This window comes from Myzus persicae, unplaced genomic scaffold (genome assembly GCF_001856785.1).
Source record: "Myzus persicae strain clone G006 unplaced genomic scaffold, MPER_G0061.0, whole genome shotgun sequence".
NCBI classification, from domain to species: Eukaryota; Metazoa; Arthropoda; class Insecta; order Hemiptera; family Aphididae; genus Myzus; species Myzus persicae.
Window position 1 is genome coordinate 152,865 of NW_019103946.1, and position 13,526 is coordinate 166,390.

The 13,526-nt window shown below is 30.4% G+C and overlaps 1 protein-coding gene across 3 annotated transcripts in view; it reads left to right on the forward strand.

The window, feature by feature from the left end:
* The window catches only part of LOC111036746 (histone acetyltransferase KAT7), a 102,926-nt gene that overhangs the window by 61,068 nt on the left and 28,332 nt on the right, over positions 1-13,526 (forward strand). For all 3 annotated transcript variants that reach the window (XM_022318886.1, XM_022318884.1, XM_022318885.1), the window contains exons 9-10: positions 4,038-4,184; positions 9,964-10,070. In XM_022318886.1, the coding sequence (XP_022174578.1) occupies positions 4,038-4,184; positions 9,964-10,070 (254 nt within the window). The remainder of the gene's footprint in view (positions 1-4,037; positions 4,185-9,963; positions 10,071-13,526) is intronic.

Below are 13,526 nucleotides of genomic sequence, written 5' to 3' on the forward strand. Positions count from 1 at the left end.
ATTATTATTATTATTGTTGTTTGTATATATTTTTATTGTTCGCCGGCAGTGCGGGAAAATCGCGTTCGACTCCCCCAAATGTCAGCCAGTGACAGGTGCCCGGCCTTGTTTAGAAACGACTAATGTAGGTATAATGTACTGTATTATACTCGGTATATACACACACATGTAGGTATAGGTGTTATGCATTATGTATATTTTTACTTGTAGTACGATATTGTCATATTGTTGTGTGTATGATGTTTGTGTATCAAATGGGAATTAATTACACGATCGCACTAATGTTTATTCTATTATATTATTCTATGCGCTTTTTTATATCCATCGAGGTTCATGATATTTCATTATTGGTATTGCTTCCCTGTATATGCATAGGAATGATACATATAGTATGTATACCTATGCTTATTATTATGAGGACAAAAATATTATATTTTCGTAATAAAATACGTATACATTTACGAAACACAAATTTGATTGTATCTTTATTTAACATGTTTTCATTAGCTCTGATAGAAACACATTATAATATGTTAACCTATAGATTGATGAGCACTTGAAATTTACATACATATTTGTATGTCATCAGTGCATCGGCAGAGTATTGATTCTTCTGTCCTAAACTTGTATGCACATTGCACATCTATAAATTGTATTGACGTTGCAAAACAAAAACGACGTTCTTAATTCCGATCGATAACTTGCATGATGTCTATTGCTTTAGAATTTATACGAGACAATGAGTATAAGGTAGGATGTCGGTGGATATTCAATATTACAAACATGAATATTCCTCCCACTTTGCAAACTTTGACATCTTGGGGACTCCTGTGGTGCGTACTCCTCGCAGCCGTGGTCAAAATCCGTTGTATTTTAATAATATGTCACACACACGCACAAATATATGTATTTATATAATATAGATCGGTGCGTCTCGCTCATCGTTTAATATTATACGTCCGTCAGCAGTAGCTTGTATAGGAGTGACGTTGATACCGTTGTGATCGATCCCCTCTCTCGCCCACGTTACAGACACCAACGTTTTTTTGTCATTGTATACCAAGTTCTGCAGAAGGAGTATCCCGCAGCGACGTTCCTAGATCATAGGGGCGGGCCAGGCGAACTCTATGTCATATTATACCAAAATAATTTATCGAAACATCGCTATAGATAAGCTCACCGGTGTATTAGATTTCAACACCTGCAGCCTCATCAAACCTGCTCGTTCTCTCCGGGTGTTTTATTAGATCATATTTATCAAGTTCTAGTGTGGCTAGACGATTAATTATGTGCGTCGGTTTCCTTTAAAAATAAATAATAATATACTTCCATTATGAGAAATAAATAAAAAAAAATTTTAATAATTCAATGGATGAGACATAATCATAGAGCCTAAAGTTTGTTTTATACATTATGAAAGTATATTATATACATCTAAATTTTTGCATACCATTTATTTAATTGATAAGTATATGGAAATGCTCCTAAAGTAGCATAATCGCGTAAATAGTTAACAATTTTTGACTCGGATATGATATACGAAGTATAGTAGGTAATTTATATTGTATTGAAATTCTTAGAAAAAATTAAGAAATAAACAACGCACTGGTAGTTTGCATTCATTATTTATTCCATTATTTATTAATAATTAATAGACGTAATGTGGAATTTTGAAATTTTCTAGTTTTTTTTCCTTGTTTTTGTATTAAAACTTGCTTGCTATTGTAGCTAAGATATTTAAAACCTTATAGCTAGCTTATTTACAATACTTGTCTCTAATTATTACAATACAGTGTAAGTAGCTTAAACATTCATTTGAAACGAATTCTAGAATTTCTAGAATTCTCATAAATTGAATTAATTATGTGATAAATGACAATTTTCTTCAATAGAAAATTTTAAGTTTTACAAAAGTCATATTCATATTATAACTCATATATTCTTACTATTATTGAATAATTTTAAATATAAGAAAATGTTAAGGCTATTAACAGTATTTTTTTCAAAGCTTTAAAACTAAAACCAAGAAGTATTACATAGCTGCACCGGAGGTTTCTATCGCAGTATTTTACACTCATCGATACCGTATCACATTTAAAAAAAGTATTCACACATAATATATACAATTATTTTTATAAGCATTAATAATATTGCGAATATAGAATTGTTTTATAACTATATTTGCAGTATATCAAGCTCTGCTATGAATCGCATTTCAAATCATTGCTTTCAAACTCACAATAATAATAAAAAATAATAATACAAACATTGACTCACGCCAAGATGAGTGAAGCAAGACGAGTGCTCAACATCCAGACTTTTTATCCTTTCCGTAAATTTTATTTTATTTTTATTATATTCACTGTAAAATGTTTCCCTTCACATTTTTCGCCAAGTGCATTTTAATAAACGTCAGGGGGAGATTAATGAACGTATCGATCGGTTTTATGCATTTTTTTTTTATAAACCCCTTCATCTGCTGAATGGTGAATCTAGCGCTATTACGATGACGTGCATGCAGATTGCAGGCCCCATGGAAATCTCATTTGTGTGGGCAAAAATATGTCGTTTGAATAATAATATTTTAGACATTAATTATTATAAAATTCTTTAGTTCCTTACTTTAGCTACCGTTAGTTAGGTATTGACATTATTTTTATACACAAATGTATTAATAATATTATTCTCTAATTAAATCTGATGTTAATTGAATAACGTTTTCGATAAAAAAAAAAAAAAGAAAAAAATATTATCCATTAGACAGAAAGTTCACATATTTTATAGTTATTAGATAACAGTAGCTTTTAATGGTTTAATCATTTTATGTACCTAAAATGGGTTTTCGTGTAAACTATCTGGAAATTATAATTGCATTTTTGTTAAACAATCAATTCAATCGCATATTTTAGTACAATAATTGTGTATTAATGAGGTAACAAACAATACATTTATTCGCTGCGGTATCAAGAACAATCGTTACATTATTGCTAAACAATTAACGAGACTGCACAACATATTATATTGACACAATAGCATGTTAATAGGCAACTAGGATATATACAATGGATAGCAATGGTAATATACAATGCATACATTTCATGATTATTTGTGAAATTGGTGCTTATACTATATAACTCAAACATAATTGTATTGTCTTATGCGTGTTTTGACGATGAAAAAAAAACCTCTCAAAAACTTAAAATTTAATGAATTTGTTTTTTCCCGTCAATTTTTTCCCCATCACATATAATTACACCGTATTTATAATTTATATTGAGGAAATCCCTGCTAGAAATGTATTGCTCGAATTCTGCAGTGAGCCACTTTAGACATGTGTAGGTATATTTTGTATGGAGTTGTTGAAACGGTTAATTCGTTTTATATGATTATTAGTATTGAATTAATGCTAAATGGAAACCGTCTCGGAGCGGTACAGTATTGATCGGAGAAATGCAATATGTTTGCACAAACGTGGGCCGAATGCAATTAAGTCACCATTGACCCTTATAAATTAAGTTATCTTCCTAAATGCCGTCTTGCATACGTACATACATGATGTATGTTGTGGTAAACATCCATCTCTGATAATAATCTTGTACCTATAATATTATAATAATATATTATGTTGGAATGTTGTGAGTAGTAGTTATGAAAAGTTACGGTCATGACTTGAGCATCATAAGTTGTAATACCAAAATAATACAATGTAAAATAATTGACGAGATCTCGCTCATTGGTATATCATTATTGCTATCTGTTTTATTATCATATACATTTTAATGTAAATCAATAATTTGACTACTAAAATAAGTATCGCATAAATTATCACTATAAGTTATTGGTTCTTGGTTTTATAATAACATTGTTGTAAGTTTGTTTTTTCCGTTTTGAATTCTTGGCGGACAAAAAATGTTTTATAAATTAGGTGTAGTGATAAAATAATTATACATTTTATTAGTCATTGATAATATTTGTTGAACATAATTATATGTCATTAATTGTCGGGTCATTTTTAAAATTTTTTTTATCTTGCGCAGGTTACTTGCTGACCAGAGTCGAGGGCAAAGTTGGTTCGCCCGAAAAACCGTTGTCAGACTTGGGTTTGATATCGTACAGGAGCTACTGGAAAGACGTGCTGCTGCAGTACCTTTGCGACTTGGGCGGAAAGCAACTGTCCATAAAAGGTAAATATTATTATTGTTATTACACATATTACCTATAATCGTTTACGTCGAGGTCCGCGTTATGTGCAATTAGTTATTACTAAAAAACTGTCATAATAAATCGTCATCGTTAGGTTAACGGTCCCTGCACCTAAATACGCGCATTATAATGTATTTATACTGCCGTCTCTCTCCTCCGGACGGGTTTTATCGACGATCCCTTATACGTGAATTTCTGAGACTGTGTGTGTGCTGGCACGTGCGCGCATGCAAAACGACGCAATGCCCTCGTCATATATATATATATATATATAGGTGCATGTACTCGCGTTTTATAACCCTTTTCGTCCCAGACCTCCACCCACACACCGCCATCCGTCGACGCCAATATTATTATCACCGGGGTGTAAAACTCATTGGTGAGTCGTATATACACCGCCACCTACCCCATGTACGCGTGCACACAATGCTTATATACCCTCCTCTATATTATATACGAAGAACCGTGTGTACGCACTGTGCACTTCGGCTCGTCGTAAAAACCTGCGCACGCGGTATAATAAGTTTTATACAGCATCGTAAAACGCGATTATTACAGTTCCGAATAAGCCCTTTCCCCCCACCACTCCCCGTGCTCGTCCTGCCTTGTGGATATATGACATATATATACAAACAGAGAGATCACTGACCCCGTGCTTATATTATATTACACTGTGTGCGTGCATTGGACATAACCTGCGACAATGTACAACTGTATACGGCGGCGCGATGCGGACCGACGTGCGCGTGACGGTGTCGACGATCGGCAGAAAACCGGGCCACAGACTTGATGTATTATTATTATTTTGTGTGTATACCACTTTATGTGTCCCGGACTTGTCGGAGAATCGGCCGGGGGTTGTATTATTATTATTATTATTATTATTATTATTATTATTATTATTATTATTATTATGTTTTTACCCCTCGAGAGCGGATGAAAATTGTATACCACCGCATCGATCTTGCCAATGGGTCGTACAAACAAAATACATACATAATACATTCATTGAGTCAGAAAAATCGTTTGTTTGAAATAGTTTAATGAACTTCAATGCTAAAATTGTTTAATTATTCCAAACTCCGAAGTTTATATAGTATTATTTTATTTAATATATCCAGCAGATATATGTATACTCTCGCGTTCGGCGAAATATTGTACTTCGAAACAGGTCGCTCGAAACGTATAGACGAAAATGTTAAGCTGAATATTAGTCTTCTGAGTTCGATAACGTATCTACTAATCTTGTAACAATAATTGCAACTCCGTTCATTATGTGAAAGAACAAAATATACATTATTTAATTAATATAAGTGACGCGCAATCTTTCAATACCAGTTCTGATAACGGAATATTATTCAAAAAAATAACGTGTTCATTACTATACTATAATACTATAGGTATTAATTAGTTTAATAGTTAAGTGTCCTGGTGTGGCGCGGTGCTTGTCCTCTGTTACAAAACGTGTTTTGAGTGCAAGCACCGGCCGTTCTCACTAGTTCCCAGATGGGTGACCACCCGGAATTCTAATGACAAATCCTCGCCACTCATAATACGCATGTTCAAACCAACCGAACCCTCCACTACAGTAAAAAACCAACTTTAAATCATTTTCATCCATTTGTTATTTATTTGAAGCCTGAAATTATAATTTGTATATACTACACTGTTATCATTATGTCGTATACAATATAAATAATAATCATCATTTAACAATTAGCAATCTTTGGCTTTTGGGCTATTTATTCAGAAACATTACTCGGTAAAGATTGTTTGTGACAAGCTTAATTTTAGCACGCTAATTTAGAGAAAATTCACATTAGGTACGGATTACGTATGAGTATTGTGTACGTACTTCCAATAAGCCTCAAGCGAAATACAATTATTATTAAATGAATAAAACATACTGTATTGTCAGTATTACGTTTTAAACTATCAAAGTTTCCTGATTATTTTACAAGTATAAAGAAATTACCTTACTGTCAACGCAAGTTTTATTCTTTGAACTATATTGTTTTAGAATTGTACGAATTCCATTATAAAAGTACAAATGTATTACGTGAAGGATTTGTAAATTATTAAAGTATATGACGTCTTGTTTTTGTTAAAACTCCAATGTATACTTTGGCAAAACAAAAAACCATTACTGTTCAAGCAATATAGTGTATTTATTATTGTTGTCTAGTTTTGGAGAAAAAACATATATTAAATTAACCTAATTAGCTTAGAATATTTATCTCATTTGGCAGAGTCTCAATAAATGTGAAAACGTACTAGATACTTTGAATATACAAATGTAAGACCTGCAGTCGTAAACATATATTTACGTTCTTTCGAAAATTTTAGTTTCCATAATTTATCTACATAAATAACAATGCAATATTTTTCCTATATCACTGAGAAAACATATTAAATATTAAGGATTTATTTCAAAAATTGAATTTTTTGGATCGTTCCAATTGGTAGTCCTTATATAGTTTTGTTTGTTGGACGTACATACGATTTAAAAATATCGGCTCGACTACGACTATAGTTTGTCTCGTGTTCGTCTTAAACATCTCTCTGTAGTCTAAACGAGCTTTAAATGTTCAACGTAAAGTACAAAACTTTACGAAACATCTCCCCAAATACATGTACGCCGAGACCCACGTTAACGCTATAGTATGATGATCAACTTTTTGAATCATTTCCAGAGGGGATTTTTCTTTACCACTTAATTCAAGACCTCGAAAATTGTATAGATATTGAGAATACGGCTTGAACAGTTTCACCCACATAATATAATTATCGAAAAAAAATTTTGTTACCTGGGATGTGGTGTAAATAGGTAGTGGGTGTCGAGCAAGTCACTGTAATGGGTGAATTGAATAAAAAATAAATATTTTTACTATGAAAAAGTAAAAAATAATTGACAATAATGACAAATTTTGTCAAAATTTTAAATACTAGTGCTTATTAAAAAATGGTGGGTTTTTGATAGTTTTTAATTGTTGAATAGAAAGGAAAAAATTGTGGGATAACATTGTATTTAAGTTGTTTCTAGTTTTTTTTTTACTTACAATCAAAAATAAAATTGTACGTATTATGCATAAGTCAGATAAAAATGTAAAAAGTAGAACATTTTTAATGTCTTTAAATAGATCAATAGAGAAAAAAACATTCTTAAAATTTAGTGTAAAAAAAAATGCTTCCACAAATATTTGGTAAAAATGTCAAGTAGAAAATAATCCGTGAGAATTATCCGTTTTTGAATTACAACAAAAAACAAAATCTTTTTTTTTGATAACTGGTTTTTGCGTTCCTTCCCGTTTTTCACAAAATTCTTTTTTGTTTTTTCCCATTATTTTGCCAATAGAAAGTAGCCAGTTGGTATTGCATTAGAATTTCTTTTCACCGCACTAAAATGTTTGTTTTGATACAAAAAAAAATACACACACATCATCCTAAAAACTGCAATACACTCTTCACTCCGCCAGAATCTAAAAAAATAATAAATCAAATGTTATCAATAGTTAGTAATATGAGATAAGCTTTAAAAACAGTTTAGCTGCGTGTAGTAAAAATACTAATTTAATAATCATATGTCATAAAATCTATACTATTTAATTAAACTGTATTCATCCCCTCTCCAATCTTGTTACACAAAAAGGCATTTACGGTAGTCTTTTCATAAAATAAATTAATAGATAGGTAGATTTATATAACCATTAATTATAAACATACAAATGCACGAACTTTCGGCCCCTAATTTCAAATATTATTACAACAGTTTATAAAAATTATTCTTATTTATATTGTTTTAATGGCAAAGTTGTATTTTAATACAGATATAAGTTATTTTTTATACTTCTTAACTTGCATTCTTTGTATTTCAATTTTAAGATTATGAGTTACATATTTTATTGTTTATTCATATAATCAAGCCCTTTATTTTCTTTTTGTAAGTACTTATGTATTTTTTCATTCAACTTGTATAACAGTACTTTCTTATTTTAACTTTATAATTAATACATTTCATTAGAATTCTTAAGAAACGATAATATAGGTATACGTTTACAAAAACACATTATTTCCAACGAAATTAAATATTTTTATAACTATATTATATATTATTTAATAAATAATGTAACTTACAATATTATATGTATATCAAATGAAAGTATTTCATTATAGTGTTCTTAATTATTAATGAGCACTCCTACTATGAAATATTTTCATCGTTAAAAATTGTAATCCCTATAGACTCGTAATAAAAACATGTATAAGCTTAAGAATGATGTATTCTTAACCATTATATCTGTGTGTATTATTATTTTTTTTTTTTTTAATTACTCCGTGGCTAATAAATACGAAAAATAAAAAACTGCTCGTTTTTGCCACGATAGTTTTAATGATAACGCCACAATTTGGACCCCTAAGATTTCATTCACAGACAATTTTCGTTCATTTATCAACGTTCGCAATCGACCCAGAGTTCTTCACGAAGTACACACACCATTGTTTCCGCTTTGCATTATGCAGCGAAACGCAGTGCGTATGTATATATTTTGTATGTCTAAATTACTTATTTGCTTCGTCGGATGTACCCTCGAATACACGATGTACAATGTACTATAATATTGTTTACAGTATATTTCGTATACGTATATAATAATATGTATTTTCGTCATTATCAATTAATTATGCAGTTCCTTGAAGGTAATGTCTTTATTGTATATCCCTTAAACTGTAGACTGCAGATATACTCGAACCTTCAAATGACGTTTAATTTGAATTAAATACATTTTAGGGTCTTCCGATCGTACACAGCTATTATATACACAAACTAGTATATTATACAAGACTCTATTTAACGTTAAAATCGCATTCGCATAAATGTATATTATTATAATATGATAATAGATCGTAACATCGTATTAATGTAAACACGGACGCCGTGGTGAGCGCCCCATATAAATTATAATAATATTTTGTAAGTAATTAATTATTTTCTTCATATAAAAAATAATTAATTTAAAAAGTATTTTATGTAATAAATAAATATAGTACATTTTTGGATAATATTATCAATGAAACTCATCAAACAATTCATGTACAGAGAGCAAGTATCAGTGTTTTTTCAAATTGTCAATGATAATTTAGATGTAACTGAACTATTTTCTGGGTTTTTTTTTATACAGAATTAACTAATTCTCTACTTTTGTCTACCTATTGATTACTGGTGTTCTAACTCTACTGACACTACACCAACAACAGACTTCCGTGGTCAGTGTTATTATGACGGTACTGCAAAATAATTTTGTATTGGTGAGATGTGTGTAATAATACGTAATAGTTGTGTTTAATATAACTGGCCATATTACACAATATATTATTAAAAGAATGGATGGTTAAGGCCTTTGCACACTATTTTTTAATGTGTTTAGTTGGCTTTTCACCTATAGAATACCCAATGATTTTTTGATATCTTGACTCTTACGATTGTAAACGTTTATAGTCATATTCAGCTCGTTGTTGCCGACCGTACATATTATTCATTATAATATTCTTTCTGTATCAAGTTCTGCCGTATACTATTTCTCGCGTAGCCGTGTGAATTGTGTTTATTTTACTATTTGTATGTATAAGACAGGGACCGTTGCAATAGTCTACATTATATACGGTATATACTGTATGCCCGGGCTCATATAAATTGACAGAATCACGTGGGAAATATATTGTAAACAATCGGTTAACGTAATTTAAAATTTTGAATTCCAGACATGAGTCAAGAACTGGCCATCAACTCCTATGATATAGTCAGCACGCTCCAAGCCCTCGGCATGATGAAATATTGGAAGGGAAAGCACATCATACTCAAGAAACAGGTAATACGCCCGTTTTATTTGATTCCGGCGGGTCGACTAATACAAAATTCATATGTTTAACCCCCAAAAGTCCTTCCCTGCAAAAGATCTACGACTTCCTATATCTTATTTTTAGTATATGTTTATTATGCGTGCATGTATTCATGTCATAATACAAGCCTTTTAAACCGGAGCTTTAGAACGGCAATACGGAATATTATATATAGGTAGGTACATATTCGCTGTTTTGGTACTGTAAAATCTGCTGCTGGATTTTCTGTCGAAATATAATACACTTTTTCATACATACAGTACAATATTGACATCGGAAAAGTACAATATAACATGATAACGAATTTGTTCTTGTTTAAATGTATGTTTTTATGTCACTCACGTGCCGTGCTTTTCAGTCTAGTCTCATACTTCAATGAATAAAATAATATCAAAATACATTTACCTATCGAACAATACTAACCAATTAAATAATTGCTTAACCAGCTATGGATGGTGCCTTTCTATGTGATTAATTGTCTTTCCTATTAATTAATATTCTTGTATTTTATTCATTTTCATGTTCATTCATTATAGTATACTGTACACATTAGTACGTTATACATATTAATATTATTTTTTTGAAAGTCAGTAGGTGTATAAAAAAATATAATTTCAAAAATACATAAATTTACCGAGACAATTACTGTATAATGGTAAAAGAATCACTCCGTAGACATATAATTGTCGTAAATGTACAATTGTTCTATCATATTTTACTGCTTCGTGTAAATATTATACAATTCACAGACTTATATAATAATCATTTTCCGTTAATATACTTTCAATTTTGGAAAATTATTTTCAAAACGTGGCTTTTCGAAGAACCTTATTATTATATGCTTACATAAAAATACGAGCCGGATTTGTGTAATAATGGGCTTAGTCCTTGCTCTAGACTATAGTATACTTGTGAAAAGGTTCTAGATAAATATATATAAAAGAAACCCCATTTTTAATAATATTAAGCAAATAATATTTTCTTTATACTCATTATCACATTTAGAAATCTATAGGCTCCGTTATAAAGCATCTTATTTTCCACCTAAGTTTTCTTTGCTATTATTTTTTCCGACATATGATACTTGACTATCTTATAAAGTAATAACTACCTATACTTAAAATATGCCTGAAACATTGTTTATTTATTTTTACTCTTAAATTTGATCCTAAATTATTTTACTTCCACAACACCTATACTTTCGATTTAATAGTTCGTAATAATCTCTCGAGGTTGAAGATAAAATATATTATAAGTATACTTATTATATTTATATATTGTACTCTATTATACTGTTTTTGTTATTGGTAAACCGTTTTTCTGCTAAAATGTACAATTATAATTGTGTGTTTGTAGTACATACAACTCATTGAAATCAACATAATTGACTTCTCTATTTATAGTCTTATGTATATATAACATAATATCTCGTAACTAATTTGCTAATTTGAGTAGCTGAATTCTTATAAATTATTTCTTTGATTATATTTTGTTTCTGTGTTCTGTATTAAAATTTGCATACATCTGCAACTTGAATTTCAAATAATGTTCAAATATCTACAGTCGCAGAAAGTTTAATTTGTTCAAGTTTTTATTTATTATTGATTTTTTATTTTTTTTTAGACTTATTATTTTCGTTTGACAAGTCTTAATAATAAGTATCAAAGTATAATGTATATAATTTAATCGGTAATAGTTTAAAAAAAAAACGAATTTACATAACCAGTTTTCTCGGCGGTAGTTTCTATAGGGAATTCATAATATATTAAGTAAGTACCTAGGTTATATTATATGTTTATATTTTGGTGACGGGCGTAATTCAGTAGACAATAAACGTGTCTCGTATAATATTATTATATAACGTAGGTATACGCTCTATAATGTTGCATTTTGCGGTCAAGGAAGATGACGGTCAACAGTTTGAAAATATTTTACGACTGTGCGGTTTCCACAGATTATTATTATTGTAATGATCATTATCATCGCAATATATTCACGGATAGTATTAAATAATAATAACAACAACAATGATTATGGAAATTAAAGTGTTTTAGAAATGCAGTGGTAGCCGTGCCCTGTTGTATATTGATTGCCCGCTCCTCCTCTAAAATAACACGTACTTAATTAACTTAAGCGGCCGGATCGTAGCCGACTTGCACTCGTATTATTATTATAGTTATTATATACTATTATGTTAGATAGTTGTATAATAGTTCAGCTACGTTCGGACCAGCCTTTTGGCGTGGGCTACACTCGTGTGTGTGTTAAAATGTAGGATGGCTCATATATTATGTGTGCACGCGCACGAAACGGAAGTCCCGTTTTACACACACACCGATACCCAAAATACAGGGCAGTCGAGACAAATCATTATTGTACTATTAATGTGATCGTCCTCTGCGCTATGATACGATATATTATTATTGTGTAAAACACACATTGATTCTGTAATATTTGTCCACCTAAAAGACGACCGAAATAATTTTCGTTACTGCTTTCGATATGGACAATCGAAGGGGAAAAAAATGAAAACATTTTTGACTAAAAACTTTTCTAGCTAACTCCTCATAAAATAAATATTGATCACAGAAAACAAAAATGTCACCGTAAACTCGTATTATTCTTTTTTATTGATCTTCAGGTTTATGCTTTATGTATATTATAATGTGTATTTGGTGGTTTTTTCTTAGTTCACCTTAACTCTAGGATTTTCACTTAGTTAATAACTATACTTCTCTTTCAATTCTTGTGAAAAAATATTAACTGTAGTTCCTTATAGTGTAATACCGCAGTTTCTTCCAAATCTAGTTCTTCTTAAGGTACAGGCTTAAGTATTCGGATTCTTAAGAACATGTAGTATCTGCAGACTGCAATTGATGTTTATAAGTAGTTTACAGTTTTTACTTTCTCCAAGGCTCCAACAATCTACAAAAGTAAAAATGACAGAGTATTCATAATTAAGTTAGAACTGTTGAAATTCTCATTCTGTTTGTAGTCTAATATTTGTTCTTGAATATTTCGTTGACTGTTTTGGCGCTCACAATAAAAGCAACCACGATGTATTATTGTTAAAATCTTCAAGTTATATAATATTGTAGCTTGTTTGATGACGATAAAAAACTATCTATATGTTCGTGATATAATTCAATTTTCACAAGCTTGTACCCATCAGAGATGATTGTATCAGTTTACATATTTTACATTATTTTTTCAGTTTCAAAAACGCTTCACTTCTAAAAATGATTTATAGGTTTTGCAATCATATGAATGTGCTTATTTATAAAATGTCCACCACTACAACACGAATCGTCGGCTTCTGGTGGTATGTAACAATGTCCAACCATAATCTAAACTGAATTTAATAACTATTCTATCGATTGACTTTCTATCAAATATTTACATTTTTTTTTTTTAATGCTTAATTA